Raw genomic sequence first — 21,629 nt, forward strand, 5'->3', positions numbered from 1 at the left:
GTGCATCTTTCTTTTCGCCGCTGTCACCACGGATTATGATAATGCTCGTTTTCGCGCCGACTCCACGGCAATACGACGAGGGGGAGATCGGTCGACGAACAGATTCGGCAGCGGTACTGGGGGAGTCACGGCGAGTCGAAAAACACAGGGGTGGCGACGGGTGAGTCATACTTCATCCCCGACGTGGTGGCCGGTGGGGTGGAATACGGGCAACTGGTCGACCTATCATCCCCCCATTTTGTGCCGGTGGACGGTATTCTGCGAACGGCAGAACACCCTCGCTCCGCTCTCTCTTCCGTCTTCTCTCTTTTATTCTAGAATCTCTGTCCTTTATTGTGCTTTCTTTCTCTCTCTTTTAACGATTGAAATTATATTTCAATCTCCGGACAACCCCCGTTGTTCCGGCACGTACGTTTCAGGCTATTTGGCGAAGATCAGATGTGAATCTGTTGGTTTTTACGAAATATTGACCGAAAATATGAAAACTTTTGTCGTGTTTAATGTAAACTTTCAGAAGCAAGTTGCACGAATTTTGTCGAGCTTGTGCGACGCTGAGATAAACTTAAATTACAGTGCCCGAGGAGTTGAATATAAATTTGAATCTTCAAGTATATTTGAGGAAACTTTAAAATTAATTTTCTTTTTTTTTTCGGAAATTAAAAGATATTTGAATAATGTATTTGATATATTCGAGTTTTTTTTAAGAGATATTTTTACTATTAATAATAACTTCACTACACGCGAGAAGTTAATGTAATTGTAATTTAATAAATGATGACGTGCGTGTATCTCCTGCGACAGACGTGCTACAAAGTTTGACATGATCCAGGCGGTTGATAAAAATTTCACGTGAAATAAATGAACTTTCAAGAAAGTAATACATCGCACACAAAGCGTTGAAACGTGTCAGCTATTTTATCGCTACTTTGTGTGATGACAAATACTCTCTCGTAATTATTACTTCAACTATTTCTACCCTACCTGCCTTTTCGATGCAAGTCACGACGACGCACTTCCGGCCGATACGATCGCCCAAGGAGATAGCAGGAAGTGGATTAATACAAGATGGAAATTCACCTCGTCGGATATTGCGCTCCGGGTGACGTATACATTTAATACGTCGCCGAGGGATCGATGCGTTTTCGGTGGTTTTGACTAACAAATTTCGAGGCACTTCTCCTCTTTCTCCTCCGCCTCCACCTTCTTCTTCGAGGCCGCAGCTGGCGCTGAATCATCGTGAAACCCTCCGGCGTTGCCAGGGTTTCCGAAGTGGCTTCGAGTAACTTATCGCTCACTCTTATCAAAGATATTCGGAGGGAAAAGCGAAAGCGCACCTTTCCTTTCTTCCTTTATTTCTATTCCGCCCAAATCGACGTGCCGCCAGAACTTAACGTGATTAAGCCCGAGCTATTTCCTTTCAATCTTCGAAGATGTCGCGCTTGCTTCGGAAAAAGTTTAACTGACTTTTAAATTCTCAAGAAGTTGAAGAATTCAAACTGAAAATCTGCTAAAAGAAGCTGAGCATATCAATCAGTCATACCTTTATTCCTCTGCTATCAAGTCGTCAATATTTAGGGTAAACTCGGGTAAGATGGCCACAGCTTTTTAAAATGTAAAAAACATACTTTTATTTTTGTTATTTTTTAATAGTGCTTGGCATATTATCTTCACTGAAGCTTAAATTACGTAATATTATCGAAATTAAAAGGAAAATATTTCATAGAAATTTTATATTATCAAAATAGTACACCCTAATCACGTTTGGCGATTCGCAAGTCACGAAATGTGGATCACTGACACACTATTTTAAATGTTACGACTTCTATGTAAAGAGAGACGGATGATGCCGAACGTCCAATACATGACCCCAGTGATCTCGTATAACTTTCAGACTTATCGTTGTGCCGCGAGCGACTCTTTGTCCTCGTTAAATGTTTATGAGAAGCGCACGCACGCAGGCAATTCCGCGTCGAGCGAGCGAAGTGCAACTCTGCGCCTGGCGGTTAGTAATTCAAGCGGCCACTTTGGAGGTAACAATGGATGTAACAGTAGTAGATTCGTCCGTAATTTTACACTCGAGTCCATTTTCCCGCCGCCCTAGTTAAAGCCTGATTCACGCTAACAGAGCGAGACGTTCGTTGATGTAAAGCAAAAGCATTCTATCTATATCGCGCGAAGGAAAGTAAGCGCGTGCCTTGCCAATAACGAGGCAAAATATTTATATAGGAAAAGCGCTTTTCTTTGAAAAATTGTACATTTTATTTTTCACCGAATAAATTCTATTTCTAAATCTGGATCGACTCAGTTATTTTGACAACAGTTGTAACAAATGTCATTCTACGCGTGTGAAAGATTATTATTGCATAATATTATATCATCATATAATGTTACGGTCGTTTTGTTGAAAATATCGACGCGTAATGTGAGCTGAGAACTTGCATCCTGTTCCACGGGAGATTGAGAGAAAAAGGTGTCAGTGACATATGATCAAACGCCCTAACGGTCAACACCTACCCCGACAATTATCTGGCTTTTAGAAAATTCGAGACTCGTCACGCACCAGTTGTCGCGATAAGATCGCGATGATAGATTGTTGGAAAACTCCCGAAAGACGCGAAAGTGTAATTGAACGCTGATATTATTACGAAGGATACAAGATATATAGACTCGGGAATTATTGATATTCGTCGATAGCAATCGCAAACGATTATTGCGGCTATTGGAGCGAATATTCATAATAGTATTAATACATATTTATAAATGTAGATGTCGAGATGTATGTATGCTTGTATAACTATATTATTAAATACATTTCTTGAATGCGAAATCTCTCTAAACTCGAATATGTAAATTTTTATTTTCTTTACCGAGCAAAAAGAAATTACTGATATTCGACAGAGTAATCTTTAATTAAATTCTAGACCGTATGATTTTATTGTAAATATTAATTTTATCTTAATTTTCAATTTCATTCAATATATTTATATATATTATATAATTATATATTATATGTTATATAAATATATTATATATAATTCTAAATATGTCATATATTTATCGAATTAAAAAAAGTGTATGAAATATGATGTATAAGTAATACTATCACATTTCTTGTAATATAAATAATCTGACAAATTGTCAGCATAAATTTTTGATTGCACAATTAATATAAATACGGAATGCCTATTTCATTAAGATATTTTCAAAATAAAAGTGTAACATTTTGCAAGATTGAAATCCCACGTACCATTCCCTCGTCTATCGCCTCTTCCTCGAAGTAACACTCATCGTCATCCTCCGGTGTCAAAGCGTTAGGGACCTCCTGCGATTCCTCTTTGATATCTTGCCTTCTCATCCAATCCATAATGATAGATATCCTTGTATTTTCGTCGACGTTCAGACTTCCGACAATTTCCGATTGCTTTCTCCAAATCACGTGTATCGTATCATTACTATACTCGACACGCGTCTGTCACTCTCGATTCGAGAAGAAAGGAATGAATTTCGACTTATCGTTCATCGGCGACGCTCCAATTACGTGGAAATTATGGCAGCGCGTTTGACATTTACGAAATGTCAGCTTCTCTCTCTCTCTCTCTCTCTCTCTCTTAGGGCTCGTCGAGCCGGTCAACGAGACACGCGCTTTTCGAGATTGCGGCCGAGACAGGGACGCGATCGATAGTTGCACACCTCTCTCGTTGCTACTCGCACGTGTTCCGCAGGGAAAAGAGACGTGTGAAAAAAAAAGCCGGCACGCGTGTCCAATACTTTCCGCACTTTATCCCAAATTCTGAAACTGGATATTTCCTTCTCCTTCTTCCTTCTTCCTTCTCCCTTGGCGCACGTCAAATGTCAATTTGAGAAACTAGATGAAGCCTTACTCGCGTCGAGATTCGGCCTCGACTAGTCTCGAGGTCGACCCTCGACTAGTCTCTTCGTCTACGAATCCACGTCAAACAAACGTTCGTCAACGTCACTTTGGCAACCCGGCTCTATCGTGGACGAATGTCAGGGAAACGACGGAGGGTCGGCATCGATCCGTCCCGAATTACAAATTCACGACGGCGAAAGTGCGTGTCGCTGGTTCTAATTATAACACGTCGACGAGATGAAGAGTTCGCTGTCGATCTTTGAAAATTCCAGCTGGCAGGAGCTCGCGGTCGGGAGTAATTCTCGGCGATGGTGGAATCACGCGCGTCGGGAGAAACGACCGAAGGAAACGACGCGTCGCCGTAAAACTGCACGACGACGCGATTGTTGCGCGTCACACAGTACAAATATATATATATATATATGTATTTATACACACGGGCATAACAAACGCACACACATATACACGCACATACAGATTATGCGAGACAGAGAGAGAGAGAGCAGACGCGCGCGCAGTCTCGCATGTGCGGAGCCACGCACTGCCGCGGTGCAGCTGCAACTGTGTGTGCAGGCTGGGAATGCTGGAGGTGGTATGGAGGCGGCTCAGTGGGCGCACTCGCTGCCTGGTCCCTCTGTTCTCTATCTCCGTCTCTCTCGCTCCATTTCGCTCCCTTTCTCTCTCTCTCTCTCTCTCTCTCTCTCTGTCTCTCCCTACGTTCCGTTCGCCCTTCTCTTCCCGCTGTGTCCCCCCGAATAGTCCGCTTTCCTCTCTCTCTCTCTCTCTCTCTCTCTCTCTCTTCCTCCAACTCGTCTCGTCGATTTGCTCCCTGCCCTGGCTTCTCTTTCCTCTCTATTCACCTTTCTCTTTCTCTCTCTTCGAAATTCCCGCTAGATCTCTCCATCTCTCTTCCCGAGGGGAACCTTTATCCTTGTCGCGTTCTCGTTTCGTTCTCTTCTCGAAACGTGCCACGATATTGTATTTTTAATCTTGCAAGATTAAGTTTTTCCTCCGCCTTTTGGCATTCCTGTTACCTTTTTCCTTTGACCCCTAATCCCCTTTGGCTCTTACTTCTATGTTCTTCTTCTCGAGAAAGTCCTTTTTACTTCCTCATCTCTCCGCTCTGTTTTTCCGATTTATCGCTTTTATTCAATTCGTGTTCTTGACAAGATTCGGGATTGTTCATTCCCGGCTCTCTCTTTCTTTGTTCATCTTCTACGATTGTTCTTCTCACGTCCGCGACAACTTTCTCTTTCCTTCTCTCGCGCTATCTCCTTCCAGCTCATACATTCCAATGTTCTTCCTTCTCCTGCGCATTCTCTTAGAGAGCTATCTTCTCGTTCTATGCGCCGTTATTCTTCCTCTCTCTCTCTCTCTCTCTCTTTGAGAGAAAGAGAGAGGGAGAGAGAGAGAGAGAGAGAGAGAGAGAGAGAGAGAGAGAGAGAAGTTGGTCGGAAAGCAACGATAGAGTCTCCTCGAACAGAGGAGAGAAGAGAGTGTTCTCCAACAAGGGGGTGATGGTCGAAGGTTCGCCGCGATTCTCCGTCTCCCCTTTCGTTGCCGACACAGATCTTCTCTCTTTCTCTTTTGGTATCTCATCCACCCCCACTATGACGTGGTCCTCCCTCTCTTCTGTGAGTTCCATGACTCCTTCCCTTCCGTGCGGCGCTGCCATGAGTTCAGGGACGATCTCCCTTTAACGGAGACCCAGGCACTGTCCTGACGGATCCCCGCAAATAGCGGCTTTGTTTTTACATTGATTCGACGTTATTCGATCCGCGTTACTCGAGATTCAATTCTTGATTTTTAATGTAAATCAATAAACGCAGAGAATTAAATTTGATAGATTTTTGAAGAAGATACGTCGAAGATAAATACACTTTAAACGTTGACATATTACAAAATAATTTTAATAATACCATCGAAAAATTTTCCATTTTATTACTTGATTAAAGGATTAATCATTATTTTTTTCATTTTGACAATTTTATAAAGATAAATTATAATTAAAAAATTCAACAAAAAGATTTGATACCTTTTGATATCTTGTACATAATGAATGTATAAAATAAAAATTGATTAAAATTAATTATATAAATTTATTAAATTAGTAATAAAAATTTTTCCATTAATTTAAAATTCAGATACATTCTATGGAGTATTATTTTAAAATAACATTAGGGAATCTTTCGTTCTTTTCGCGACAATTAATTACCTTGGGATATACATCGGTAGCTATCGTCACCGTGAAGCCCGAGAAATTCGATCTCTCATTTGCTAGACTATCGACTAGACGCACGTGTATCGTTAAATCGATATTCGACACCTCGTAAGAAAACATTGCGTAAGCGATTCGGTCACGCGTCGTTGCGTCAAAATTAAATGCAGTGGTGCATCCCTGGATCAAAGACAAGCGAGGGGATAAACGTTATCGAACGCTCTTATTATTTTTACGAGTTTCTAACTGAAATAAAGATCAACGAGAAGCATTATTCTTTCCATTTTATGCGACAAATTAAAAAAAAAAGAAAACCGACAAATATCTATGCACAAAATTACCGCGCATGTTTCTGAGGTATCAACAGTTTTCAATCTCGTTATATAGATCCATCCCTGAAAAAAAGGAGGCTCGTAGTTTTTTAATAGGCACGACGAGGATGCCAGATGCTAACCTAGGGCACAAAACGTAGAAGAAAAAGATAACGGGAGAGAAGAGGAGAGAACGAGCGGGTGTCCCTGAGAAGGATAAACGTGTCGCATACGAACGAAGAGAGATGGCCCCGCAGTAACGTACCGAGTAATTTATAAAATATGTTTTCAGATATGGTCGGATGCTTTATTAGCATTCGTCAACAGTTATATTTTTAACCTCATTTTCCATTTCTATTCTTTCGGAAAAAAAAAAAAAAAAAAAAAAAAAAAAAAAAAACATTTTTTTCCTTCTCTAATTTAATATAATATACATGTACAGCTCACTCTCAAAAAATATTCGTAGGAAATTAATTGATTAATTTTGATATCGAGCGCGTTCAAAAATTTTTTTACAAAGATCTTCGATTATTTGAGAATATAATTCGATTAAAAAAAAAAAAAAAAAAGACATCACAAGCTCGTCGTGTACAACTTAATAAAGACGCTGTCCTCACATGATTGCATAATCACGCGATGACGTGGCGCTACAAAACCGAAAATTTTTCCCCCTCGACCATTGCTTCTCGAGTTCCAATACGGTGACTGTTACGTCACTGAATCCAAGACGGATAGAGAACGAACGGTAGAAAGGGACCGACCAAAGAGAAAGAAAGAAAAGAGAAAGAGAGGGAGAGAGATAGATAGAACGAGGGAAGGAAAGGGAAAAGGGCGAGAGACGTGATGCTGGAACGTGTGTTAGTCACGGGTTGCCCATAGCAACCCACGCGGCTAATGCACGCATTATAGGCGCCTCGTACAGGCCATGATACACAGGGTGTCTTAAAAGTCACACCAATAATAATATTTCGTAAACAATTATTAATAAAAAAATATGTCGCGTATATATTATCAAAATTGTCTTTTAATCATAAGAAATTGAGAAAATAAATTTTTGAAGGTGAATAATAAAGTTTCATTTTTTCAAATTAATCTCAAACTATTTTTGCTAATGCGATATCTTGATTTGCGATATATTTCGATATCGCGATACATTTCATGGCGAATGAAGAAGCCACGACGTTCGAACATCAAATCTTCGCCGGGAAGCGGTCGTTTCGAATTTACGGAAAAATCGAGGATGAAAGTCCGTGATTTCCGCAACACTCTGTATACACGGGTGTTGTGCGTACGCAGCGTACTACGCATCCACTACGCGCGCGCGCGTGGCACACGCGCGTGCTACGCACACACGTGTCGCCCAAGTTAATTGATTTTGCCTTCGTCGACCGGCACGGTGTTACCACTCCGATCCGGGACATGCAACCGCGTTATCGGCTACTACTAAACACAGATGCCCGCAAAACATGGACGCAAAACTGTCTGAGATCAAAGAGGATGAGAGAGGTTTGATAGAAACCCTTTGTGTCCATCGGGCAATCTTGTTTTCCAGATCTGAGAGAGCAGGTATTTTCAGATCGAAATATTATACATATTAATTAATTAGATACAGTGCTACTTATATCTTTTTAGGACACTATTTTTTATATAAAAAAAATATTTAATTCAAGATTAAATATTTACGAAAAAAATTCAAGATAACATTTAGTCTGCAAATGTTTACAGAAAATTCTAGTATAACTATGTAATCACTGAAATGTAATAAAGATTGCAATCTCAATATTAATATGTAAGAGAATCCATCATACGGTAAATATTTTACTCTGTACAAACAGTATACGGAATAATTGAGATAATCTTTCGGATAAGAGATAAATGGACGAATGGTACGCGAAATATTTCAGATCCTTGGTATCTCTCAGCTGTGTTTTTCTTTATCGATCACACATCTCACTCACGTAGGAAACGTAGGACTGACTTTCGACCGATTTTTTTCTTCGGGGGACTAATGACTGACATTACACAAGGCAAGTACAGCACAAAGTCGTTGGTTACATTGGCTATCAATGCGCGCATTACGTTTAAAGTGGACTCAAGTAACGCAGCTTTTTTTTTCCTCTTATTTCCTGCAAGCGAATTCCTTGCGTAATACGATTCGCTCCATGACCCGATCGCAAAAATCGATAAAGTGACGTGAGCTAAATTTTCACGCGCTGCATCTGGACCTTTCATGCGTGTTATTATACGCAAGATGATTACGAAGAGATATCTTCATTTTCAAGAAGAAGATGTTATTACTTTCTCATCATCGCTCGTATTTTATATCACCGCGCATGAAAACACATCACGCGACATTTTACGCGCAATAAAAAAGTGTATATATCCTCAGAAAGGTTGAAATGACAAGATTCCGTTAGAGTAAAATCCACTTTGATCGAACAAAGATTAAGCAATATATCTTTATATTATTTTAAAGAATCGTGCCGAGTTTAATTAATTTTGTACTCTCTTCATTATAATAATTAACAGACATTTATGATCTCTTGATTATTTTATTTATCCCGATTATTTATGCTTTTTATTTTTTAGCATTTAGGCAACGGTTTCAGGATACTCCATAGAATGAGAAACACAAAGGCGGTAACCGGAAGTCGAGAGACAATCCCGTTGTAACGAATCCGACACAAAGTTTCGTAGCCACGCATGAATTAAACATACAATGGCCGCCATTCAACTTTGGCGTTTTAACGCTATAATTCCATAGAAAAAAAAAAAAAAAAACAAAGTTTAAAGTCTTCCCGTAAATAATTATTTACGGGAATTTATAAGTTGTCGATCAATCAAGTCTCGAAACGAGGAAAATCGCGTTAGCGTTTTGAAGATCTAGCAAACTCATCGGAGGGTAAAGAAGAAGGACATATTGTTCTCATTCACACTTATCCGGAGTCTTTTCCCTCCCGGAGGCCACGACCCGATCGTTAACTCCCACGCTGGTGAAGGAATTTGAGGTCTTTGGGCCCATTCTCATCCCACATTCGATAGTGCATCTGCATTTATATAGAGTTGAAATATCTATTGTAATATTATAAGATACTGTTGTAGTTTTGGTGAAATGTAAGTTCAATGACCCTTTGGATACATTGACGTGTTCACATATCTCTTTTCTAAACACTTCATTTCAATAAAAACGGGCATCTATTATCTATGAACGAAAAGAGAAAGAAAGAAGAGTAAATATTCAATATATTAAAATATAAATATCTCTGTTTTGTAATATTATGTTCAGTTCCAGAATATTTTAAAAAATCAAACTAAAAAATAAGTCTTTCAAAAACTCTTTAAAGAAAAGTTTCAAAAAAAAAAAAATCTCTTAAAAATCTAATAAATACTTATATATTATATTATATATTAACAACGCGCGAAAGAGAAAATGAGAATATTAAATTTATTAATTTAAATATATTAAAGTAAAATTTAATAAATAAAATAAAATTTAAATATATTAATAAAATATAAATATTTATTAAATATAAATTTCAATATATTCTGAAATTAAAATAATAACTATATAAGTAAAATTTAAATTTTGAAAAATTAAAATACAAAATAATTCATGTAAAAAATCCTTAAAGAGTTAGAAAAAGAATCTTTTTGAAAATATCTAAATAAATAATAGAATCTATCACATATGTTATCTTATCAAAAATGATTAATAAGAGTAGTTAACAATAAGTTTTCCCTATATTTAATAATGCTCGGTTTTTTTTTTTTATTTAGCTGCATTTATATAATCTAAAAAAAATCACTATATATATAAAAAAAATATATAAAAAAAATCACTATATATATAAAAAAAAAAAACAGTGTGTTATTCAAGATTATCAAAGACATTCATAGTTTTTTATATATATGCTTATGTTATCCGACGTTACTCCGCAAATCCATAAACCAGGCCATTCCGTAAGAAGAAGCTTGCGCAATGCGCTTTCGTTGCACCATCGGCGCTTATTCCACCGTGTCGCGTGTCCAATAAATCTGTTTTATATGCCGTGTTATTTCATCAGAATATACCTTCAATATATGGTGACAAAGTCGCGCCGGAATTCACACTCGCGCCGACTGTAAATTTTTCACGCACGCATTGATAGAATAACTCGATAGTATAAATCGTTGGCAATTTTTAATTCTTCTTTTACAGACAAACTCCATTAAAATTAATAAAACTTCTGTAGAGAAATATATATTGTTATTGAATTTTTTACATCTGTCGAATTTATCAAATCTCTCCGAAATTGAAATAATATTTTCCATTTTTAAGCGTATTTTTCCGCGCTTGGGAAAAACGAGCATTTTCATTTCCAACTTCAGTAAAACGATAAAATGTAAGAATTACAAATTACGTTAGCTTTTACACGATACTGCGTATTGAGCAATACTGGTTCAAGGTATCGCTTATCTCGACGTGTTGAACAATCTCATTTCTGTCGGTCGACTGTTTTAATCAGGCCATCGTATTTCTTCCCCCTTTATCGTTTGTTCGCGCCGGTTTACGCCGCCTCCAATTTGCGGCGACGTCTCTACGCGCGGAACGTCTTCTAATAATTGCTAATTAGAGTTAATATCGCGCACGCAAGCCGCCTTGTTGTTTCGCGTCGTCGGGAACGATTCGCGCCGCCTGTCCAGTTTCTAAGAATCAACGGCAATTTAATAACAATGACTAGAATTATGACTAAAATCGAACAAAATAAGATAATGAGAGATTACGTCGTAAATATTCAAGTCTACACATACATGTGTGTACGATTAGATTTGAAAGAGAGAGAGAGAAGAGGGTGTGTGCGCTTTATTAAATATTAATTAATACGGAATAAATTATATTTTTATTTCGAGAATATCGTGTCTTCTGGTTACATATTAATAATAGTAGTTTACTCTCAATCTATAAATCATTACGTAGCGAGTACGTGACGATTGATGAATTATCCGTTTTGTTCGTTTCGCGGCTGTTTCTGATATCCCGATAATTGTTTGACTGATTAAATGGAAAGCTGAATTCATCCGATAAAGTTATTAAATTAATTACAATGCGTGCAAACGAAAGCAGATTCAAACAATTTTAAATCGCTTATTGTTAGATATATTTCGCGGCTACTCTCAAACTAATAATACAGCAAGTATTTTTTTTATCAAAGCGTATTCTTGCTGCCGGATGCAATTACAGTGTACTAGATGCAGAACCAATTGCGCAATTCGGAGAAAATGTGCTGTATGATGCTAATATAACGATAATAGGAGGCAACTGTTTGAAAGAAGGCGAAAAGAAACGCGTTAACGCAACACGAACGAATGCAATTTGCTCGTATGGTTTTATAAGATTCAATGAATTTAGAAATCACGTTTTCTTGAAAACTTTTCAACTTTTAAGTGCAAAATATAAAATATCTCAGGCTTCAATTAAATATTAAAGAATTTATAAAAAAAATTAAGTGTCTTTAAAAATTCAAATTTTGTTAAAGTATGTTCAAGATTGGTTTTTGCACTTAAATGATTCAATGAAAAAAAAAAAAAAAAAAAAAGTCAAAAAAAGAAACAGCATGTAACTAATTTTACATTAAATAATCAATTATACTATAAAAGCGATTTTGCAGTTTTTTTTTATCCTGCGGAATAAAGCACATTTTTGCTATCAAGTCGCAATTCTATCAGGTTCTAACAAAGACTTAAGGGTCATTGACTGGGAGGAAGGTCTAAATTGCCACAGCGATACGCAGGAATGCGCCAGGATATCTCGCGAAGATGAAAAAAAGGAGAAGAACAGAAATAAAAAAAGAACACGAACAAAGGAGGGACAGGAGGAAGGTACACAAATTGCAGCGGCGAAAAAAGCGCGCGTTCTCGCTGTTCCTCTCTTCTCGTTCCCTTTTTTTTTTCTCCGGAATTTCAGAGGCGAAACTATTGTCTATGCGCGAGCGTTCTTATTAGAGAGATCTCACGGTTCGTTTAACGAAGCCTGGCATTTGCGAACGACCTAGTTTCGCGAATGGTGCCGTTAATATAGACAATCGCGCCGCGATTAGCACGTTGCTTTAAGATATTTTACCCCTTTAAGGGGTGAGATTACGCCCGACGAACTGGCAGACTGCTGAAAAGTAGATTCTCAGCTGCTCGTTTCCTTTTGTTGCCGAAGAAACTGGTTTGTTTAATAGCCGCTGCAAGTTTCACAAATATTTGAGAATCGAGCCGATGTTGGATTTAGTAAGAATAGATTTTCAGTAAGAAAGGATATACGATGGAAAAAAAAAAATTAATACGATAAACAGAAAATAATATTCTCTTGATTGTATAAGATTTAGAATAAAAAACTTTGAATGAGAAATTTTGTGCATCTTGCTGATAAAATTATTTATGATTGACAAAAAAAAAAAAAAAAAAAAAAAACGTCTAACAATTAGTCGTGTGATAAAAATTATCGTGACAAAATAATAAAAATACTCATTTTTTAAATACATTTTTTAATCATTATTGTTGTTGCTCCGTGCTATATCCTTGTCTTATATTATTAGCATTTTTTTATTTTAGGGCAAATTTTTACGTTATTGAAATAATTGTAAGTATGAAGCGGTATATCATCTGCATATTGTTCGTATGCTAAATACCTGCAGACTCCGCGGTGTTCTTGATCGCGGACAAAGTTTTTTCCCTTCGGCAGAGACCGCGCAATGAATATTTTTGCGTTAACGCTCGAGAGCTTAACAAAAAAAAAAAAAAAAAAAAAAAAAAAAAACAGCGCATCCACGTATACTCGTTCTGTACATTTATGTGCATATTCATGAACCTGTTCTCGTCGGTTATTAAAATTCTCTTTACTGGGGGAAAAAAAAAATTCGTTTACGAATAACGACCAATCAGCGACCGATAATAACGCTAGTGGGGAATAATAGAAGCTAGTGACATCGAAAATGGTTCACAAACTAGAGAAAATTAATCGCAAATAACATTGAAATCAATTTCGATCAAATTCTCTTACAATAATTTCATACTTTTGTTTGAGAAATGTAATTTTGAGAATGTAATCCTTTGAATTTACAATTTAATAGAAACCTTTGCAAAAAAAGGTTCTTCAGTTGACTAAAAAGTCATTATGTTTTATCATAGTCAATCTTATAATCCGGAACTTTTTCACGGATGGTTTAAAAAAAGCACGAAATGGTTATTCTTGAAAAATAACTTTTTCCGGCGAGCGATTCTCGAAGGAACCGCCCCGGCGGTGGACGATCTTTTGAGAATCCGCCGGAAAAAGAGATCAGGTCCAACAAAAGGATTTCTAATGGACGCTGGGCATCTCGCGGAACGCCTTATAAGGCCAAACCCCGAGATCCGGCCTCTGCTTTCGGTCTGCTCACAAGCGGGCACCTCGGAAGAATCCGAGTCAGTCGCGCGGAGGCGCCTCTTTGCTCTGCCGGATTTAGACCGAAAAAAGAAGCATCGCGATGAAGCTTCGGGGAAAAGAACGAAAAGAGAATGAGAAGAAACGAGCGCGACATCGAACGTTGGGAGCTTGACTCGGGGAGGTTTATCGAGATGCCGGAATACGTATCTGAACAAACAGACGCAGCGATAAAATTTGATAATGAATTTTCACAAGACTTTAAAAATACGAAAAATGCAAATAATGTCCAAGGTAAAAATTAGTTTCGTCCTTTAGAAATAATACAAATACGTTTCCTGCTAATGCTTTCATTGTACTTTTCTCTATATTTAAAATAATTCTTTTAAAATATAATTTCAATTTTATATTATTATATGAAATGTGCAAGAATATAATTGTTCTTTAGCTATTTTTAAAAAAGATCACATTTATTTAAAAACATACAATTGCCATTTATTATCTAATAATCTCAGACAAATTTGGAAAAATTAATGGGCGATCAGTATATATAATTAATTATATATAATATATACATATTTCGCTTTGTGAAACTGATGCGCAAAAATATTAATATCGATTATGTGTCAGAGTTGCTGTATGTTCGTATATACGTATCGAGACGATTAAATTTTCTCTCACTAGCAACATTCTCTAGGATTACTATAGAAAAAAAGGAATCAGAATTGCTAATTAATCGACTAAGCGTACGACGTTTCCGAATTAAAGTCATATAAATTATACGGACAAATGCACGCGTACGAATGCACTGTAACCCGCATACATATGCAAACAACATGACGCATTCGTATTCATGTATGTAAATTCGAGACGGTGAATCCCTTTGAGGATCAATCGGCCTCTGCAATGTTTCTTCTTAGTTCAACACAAGTAACAAGCAGATTACGCATATTTGCGTTGCGCAAATAGTTAATATCTAGTATAGCAAAAATATGAAATGTACATAGAATGAAGAAAAATAAGAAAATAGCAAAGATATTATAAAATTATATAAAATTAGAGACTTTAAGTGACTTTATTTTGAATGTTAATGTATTAAATATGATGAAAAATGTTCCCCCTCGAGTTTTATTTGTATGAATTATTTTAATTACATATAAAAACTAATTATTTTAAATAAATAAATAAATTTTACTTGCTTCTTTTATGAATGATTTCACTTAATTTTTTTAATTAATTCAAATAATATTTCAAAATATTTTTTCGTCATTTTTTAAATAAAATGTATCTGTCATTCTCTATCTTCGCAAACTCACATGATCAAATGTTTTATCGAAAATATATTCTATCAAAAAATGTCTCCTATTTTTATGGGTAGAGCGCCAAATAAATTCATGGCGCCTTTAACAAATTTCCATGCGACAGAGATAACAATCCCAATATATTGCTCCTCATTAGCATTTTATATGTTCCTATTCTTACCATATGCAGAAGATCCTTGATCAGTGACGTTCGAGCGGTGACCCTCGTGGACTTGGTCCTCCGAATAGGCACCAAACTGGCATCCCTCGTTCCTGACATTATTCTCGGCATGGTGTTGGATCTGACCAAGCGATACTCATCTCCCGGGTATCTCCTCCTCTTTTTAAATGTGCCGCACAACATGTTTCCGACTGTAGTCTCGATTAATATAAGCTTTCTCGAAATCTTGTTAGATCCCTGTCGGTTGTCATTCACACGAGAGATCGAATGCGTGTCTATTAAAAATTTTTCGATCGTCGAAGCACCAGTTCCTCCTATCTCCTAGATTTATTACGATTAATTTCACTCGCGGATATTTTTTTTTTTTTTTTTGTTTGAGTACAAACCAATCGAGACCCTTCGAAATAAACAAGCACTTGAGATTTTCCGGTCAAACACTCGCGGATACAAATTTACAATCCTTTCTCTGGGAAGAAGAATTTATTCCTTTTCAAGAGCAATCGTTGAAATTCGCGAGTGTAATCTGGCACGAGTCCTTTCGAGCGTAGATATTCTCCCTCGACGCGCCGAGATTCCTGCATCCACTTGACCTTTCGAGCCGCGGCCGCACCCCCCGGGTTAATCAGTTCCAGTCCCCCGTCTGTTTCTTTCGCTTCTCAGCCACTGCTCGGCTTTCGTATCTATCCTACCTCCTTTTCCGATCGCCATTCATGTACTAATTAACGTGAACGATGAACGTGAAGAAGGACGATCTCGGTCTTGCTTCTTGACTAGCTTCTTGGTCTCGATACTGTGTCGTTAATTAGCGCTCCAAGCCGTAGGATACCTTCCACCCTCCCCCCCCCCCACTATACTCTCGATCCCCTTCACTTCCGCGCGACAAGTTCCCTCGTAATTTTTTTTATCTCCTTTCGCGAGTTGCGCGCGATTTATCGCTAAGCACGTGATATTAATTGGAGAACCGACCGCAAGAAGAGATTGTCTTGTCGTTGCTTGACGCGACGGGTGGCGTCGACACACCTGAAGCGCTTCCCAGCGATTCTCGGGCTGCTCGATACTCAATTAACGGAATCTCAGCCGGCTCGAGTCGCAGTGAGAGCCGAGAGTCGACTGAAGGCATAAGGCTCCGGTCGTGTCGGACTCGTCGAAGGAACCCCACCACGTTGATTTCAGCAAACACCCGGCTATCCGGCCCGACCGGACGACCTGGTCGCGTGGCGCTCGGCACAGATACGCAGTGTTTCTCAAAATCGTCTCGAATCGTCTCCCTAAAGTTTCGAATCTGCGCGGCGTTTCGTCCCCGTTCGTTGCAATCTCGTGCTTTTAATAAGTTTTCTCGATATATAATAATGACGCGAAAAAAATATACATTATTTTATATATGTATTAATTATACGCTGATAAATTTTTTATAATTTGCCTGAGATAATTAAATAATAAATGGCATTATAGCAACAGTAATCATTTACATTGAATTTTAAATATATACGGTTCTTTTCAAAATAGCTGGAAAAATTTTGCTCTTGCACATTTCATGTAATGATATAAAATTAAAAATTACACTCTAAAAAATTATTTTAAACTTACTAGAGAAAAAAAATATTACTAGCATCAACAAGATCTGTTCGGTGAAGGATTGATTTTTACCTTGAACATTATTTGCACTTTCTCGTACCTATTTACAAAGCAAGAAACTCCGTATATAGATTGTATAATCTCGCCTGAATACGGAAGATAATGGTATTCCATTTCTCACGAAGGATTTCTGTAACGTTTTCGAGAATCTCATCTGTAAATAAATGAGTCTTGGCGAACCCTTATTACGTGTGAGAAAAGTTTGAATATCGGGAACGACCTACTTTAACGCTCATCGAATTTCCAAATCGGAAGTTTTGTGTTTGAAACCATATCATGGATCTCGAGTCTGACAGAACTAGACAGCTGAAGAAATTCGAGACACAGCTGCTTCTTCCACCGCGAAAACGTGATTACTCGAAAGGAAACTAATAAATATCACGACGTATTAAAAATACAATAATTTATAGCAGAATGTAATAATATGTTATGTGTGACGCCACTGATATTGTAAAATACGACCGTATAAATTTACATCGAAAATGTCAAAATTCCAAAAAATTAATTGCATATTATCTGTTTGGTAACCGCCGTGTCGCGGAAAAATCTGTCGGTTGATTGAATCGCCAACCGCGGATTCCAAGGGAAACCGAATACACCTGTCTACTTATGTAATTTCGCAGAACTTGGCTCATAATTCTACGTTCGAGGAAGGTCCTTTTCGCATATATATGAATGTTGCGGTTTGTGCAGTTCGAACCGTTTCCCTTCGGCGGCAAAGGCATGTCATTCTTTTGGTTTCTGTGTATGATCAAATAAGTGTTTGAACGTTTTCTGCGGATGTCGTGCAATAATCGACGTCTCATCGAGGTCTCACCTTGTGGTATTCGCATATTTAGCCGCAAGACTTTACACAGTAAAAGGAAAAGTTACTTAAAATATGACGAAAGGGGATGCTCAATTTTTTTAATTTATTAATATTTAGATATAAAGTTTTATTGAAATTTTTCAGGTCTAAAAAATATGTGTCATCACTAAAAAATATAATGCTTGAAAATATAAATCTTCAGAAAGATTTTAGCATCTTTTTATATTTTTTAATTATTATTATTATATATTATACTTATACGACTCTCTGAATAAATGTGTATATTTTTGAAATATACATTATGAAACGTAATGTGACTTTAAAATAAAATAGAAAATTTCTAATTCGCTTAATAAATTCATTCAATAAGATTAATCAAAATTATTATTATATATATATTTAATCGAGACAATTTACAATAAACATAAAATTAAAATTAATTAAAATTTATCTCCTTACTATATAATCTCAACAAAAATTTTCCGTTCCAGTATGAAATTTTGAATAACATCTATTATATGTATATTTATATGTATTGTATGATTTTTTAAAATAATGTTTAATAAAGTATATGATCTTCAATTTGTTTAACCGCGAAAAAAATGAGAAAGCCATTTGTCGAAATGATCGGGTTGAGTACCGCAATTATGACTAACAGAAAACTCAGGTGAGAGCAGTGCATTTACATTAGAATCGATGTAAGACCGTGCGATTATATGCACCGCACGGCCAACCTCCGTGTGTATAATGAAGGGTGTTTCGCGGCACCCTTCGCTTGCAGAAATGGACGGTATATAATTTCAGCGTGAGTCATGCGAGGTCCTCAAGATGAGCTAAGTAAATGACGTCGCGCGTAAGTTGGCTCGAGCTTTCTCAATCGATACTTGTCGAGCGAGCTTTTCAGCATACCTGTCGCACAGATGTTAACATTTTCAAGGAAGAAATACGCCCCAGAGAAATAATGGCGAAATGCGCAAATTACGCGCGTAAATTACGAGGTTGGTCCGGCAAATTTAATTTTAACGATGTCGCGGCATAACTGTAATGAAATATTTTCAAGCAGATCGAAGCGACAATACGGATTCGAGCGAGATTTGTGTCTAATACGAATTAATATAATTAGCGCGAGAAGAGACAACGTTTTTCATCACGATATTCCTCGAGTACCGAACGGAAAAGTATAATTTTTTATTTTTTTTTATTCTATTTTATTCTTTTTTTGTAACCCTATTAGATAATATAACAGTTGACGTAAATAGCTATCTCGTGAGAGATTTCCTAGCGTTGTGATTCGATGAATGTGAATGAACGGTACACATCGTTCTCCAGGGCATCGTTCTAAGAAGATAAATACGACGCGTCTCGACTGATCTTTGTCACGTCGCACGATAAAAATCACGGCGCCACACTCTGTGTTGACGTCATCTGTCCTTAAATCTTACACGTGTCTCTAATAAGTTGTGTCTAGTCATATATATATCTAGAAGAGAAGATTTAACTAAAACACTGTGAAAGAGAGATGTGTGAATTGACGAGAGAGCAGACAGTCTAATTTCCATAAAACACTTTTTTCGTGCCATACTCTTCTATCTATATAAATTTAAAAATAAATATTTCACTAAATTTCCAATATTTATACAAACATATTTTAAACTTAATTTTCCTTATAGTATATTTAAATACCATTTTTTATATATTTATATGACACATAATATTTAATTATATTGCTACATAATATTTAATTATAAAGTAAGTGCTTTTTTTACATTTTTACAGAACGTAATATCTGCAAATCGCGAATCTCAATTCTTGAAAATTTGAGAATCCCTGAACACAGGTTTTTACCTGAAGGATACGCATGCGCCACGACCGACAGATGTTTCCTCCTGGCCAACTGTTGCGCTTCGTCAAGAGAGAAAAAGAAAGAAAAGAAAAAAAGAGAGAGAGAGGGAAAGGCAAGATTGTGCATCTGATTTGGCAAAGAAAGAAAAAAGGAGAGACGCGAGGTGGAAAACTTTATTGCCCCGCACTCCGCGTAACTCGCCCTTTTCCGTCGTAAATGCGGGTGATTCGCTCTCATTCAGCATGAATATAGACTCTTATGTTGTCCCCTAAGCTGGATGCAACGTCCGATAACACGTCCTCGTCCTTGAAATTTAATTTTTTTTTTCGAACGAGATTCGAAATAATAATTGAAAAGCAGTCGATTATAAAACAATAAAAGATAAGAAAGTCGAAATCAATATTTCGGTTCATATTAATATAAAAGACACGGCTTGAAATTTATCTTTTTATAAGTGTTTCTCAATATATTGTGATTCCACTGTTATCGCAATTTGTATCTTTTTCAGTGCGAATTGCGTATTAAATTACGGGTCTCGAAAAATATGTCAGCATGTCGTTTTTGCGAGATAAAAATTTGCGAGTCGCTAGATCGTTTCACGTGACCTTCGGGTCCTCGGGTCCAGAGTGGATCCGGAGAAGCCACCACCTGCCCGATCGCGCAATTTCTATATACGAACAGTACGTGCGAGATTTATCACGCGCGATGCTTTTCGGTTAGGACCCTTATTACGGCTTATTAAGCGGCAGTAAACCGCGCGCGGCGGATCCGCGATCTTGAAACCGGTCACGATGCACGCGTATATCAACAGCGTCCCGACACCACCTGCCGGTCGTTTCCTCCCCTCGTTCCTTCATCCCTCTTTCGTGGCTCGGATCACGTTGTCCTCTCGTTATGCTCCTTTTTTGCGATTGGCTGCTTAAGAACGTCACGCAGGTTCCATGGATGATGAATAGAACCAAATAATAATTTTCTAGAAGGATCTAGTGCGGTTTTCTTGATTTGCTGGATTTTGATTCGTTGATTGGCAGAGGTTATTTTTTAAATAATTTTTTTTCGTATACGAAAGAGAAGAAGCTGGAGAAATGATAAATATATTTTATATATTCTGGAATGCGTCTACAGGTAGAAAATTTTAGGTGTGTTTTAAGAATGCAAACACATGTCGCAAATTTTCATATTTTCCGGATGAGATGAAAATATTCAAATATTTCTGTCTTATATACTTATTTTTAATATAATTTTATTCGACCAATTTCTAATTTTTCTAAAAAAAAAAAAAAAATTGAACTACAAATTTTTTTCGATATTATAATTAATAGTTTTCGTTGAATAATGCGTCTGATTATCATGATGTGTTCTCGCAAAAAACGCAATAATTCCCTCACATATTCTCTTGCAAAAGTACCACGAATCCGCTTGCACACAGACACGAGCCGTGTGTGCCTCCGGGGCCTGTCCTCCTCTTTCGAATTTCTTTTTTATTTTCTTCCCCCTCGCGGTCTTCTCTTCGCTCCTCCGACAAGCTACACGCTGTTCAAATCTCGGTCCTCGAGGGGGAGGCGATTGCTTAACGACGCCAACCACCTGCCCAGAAAAGAGGAACACGTGCTGCTGCTACTACGCTGCTACGAGGCAGCTGCAACCTATAAGGACGACGGATATACGCGCCAGGACGAAGCTTAAGTGAGGTGCTGAGAGAGCGGGAGACCGAAAGACCAAGTGCCAAGCGGATGTGTTTCTTCTTATATCTTGAGTCTTGATCAATAATAATTTTAAGCATTTTGCTCCGAAAAAAATTTGTCTCAAAAACAAGTGAAATATTTTCCAATCTTATTCTGTGTCGTTTTTTCTTTTCTCTTTTATTACTTTGAATTATATACGAGCAAAATGCTTAACTGCAACGGGTAACATGTGTGATATATAATTAGCAATATATTAATTAATATAATTTTTTATACAATAAAATGTTAGCTATATTTTATCTCGTTTTTCATTACAAGTATTTGATTATATATAATACATCTAATAAAAATTCTTTGCTTGTCCTGTATATTTATCTTGTATTAACTTT

The 21,629-nt window shown here is 37.1% G+C and overlaps 1 protein-coding gene across 4 annotated transcripts in view; it reads right to left on the reverse strand.

Moving 5' to 3' along the window:
- Positions 1–21,629, reverse strand: part of LOC140672644 (uncharacterized) — a 132,211-nt gene that overhangs the window by 58,823 nt on the left and 51,759 nt on the right. The window contains exon 1 of one of the 4 annotated variants that reach the window (XM_072904948.1): positions 15,270–16,115. The exons of 2 other annotated variants lie outside the window; for them this stretch is intronic. In XM_072904948.1, coding sequence (XP_072761049.1) covers positions 15,270–15,452 — 183 coding nt within the window. In that variant the 5' untranslated portion in view covers positions 15,453–16,115. Of the gene's footprint in view, positions 1–3,247; positions 4,532–15,269; positions 16,116–21,629 lie in introns of those variants that run through there. One more of the 4 variants, XM_072904949.1, reaches the window with a different exon arrangement.

This window comes from Anoplolepis gracilipes, chromosome 13 (genome assembly GCF_047496725.1).
Source record: "Anoplolepis gracilipes chromosome 13, ASM4749672v1, whole genome shotgun sequence".
In the NCBI taxonomy this organism is placed as follows: Eukaryota; Metazoa; Arthropoda; class Insecta; order Hymenoptera; family Formicidae; genus Anoplolepis; species Anoplolepis gracilipes.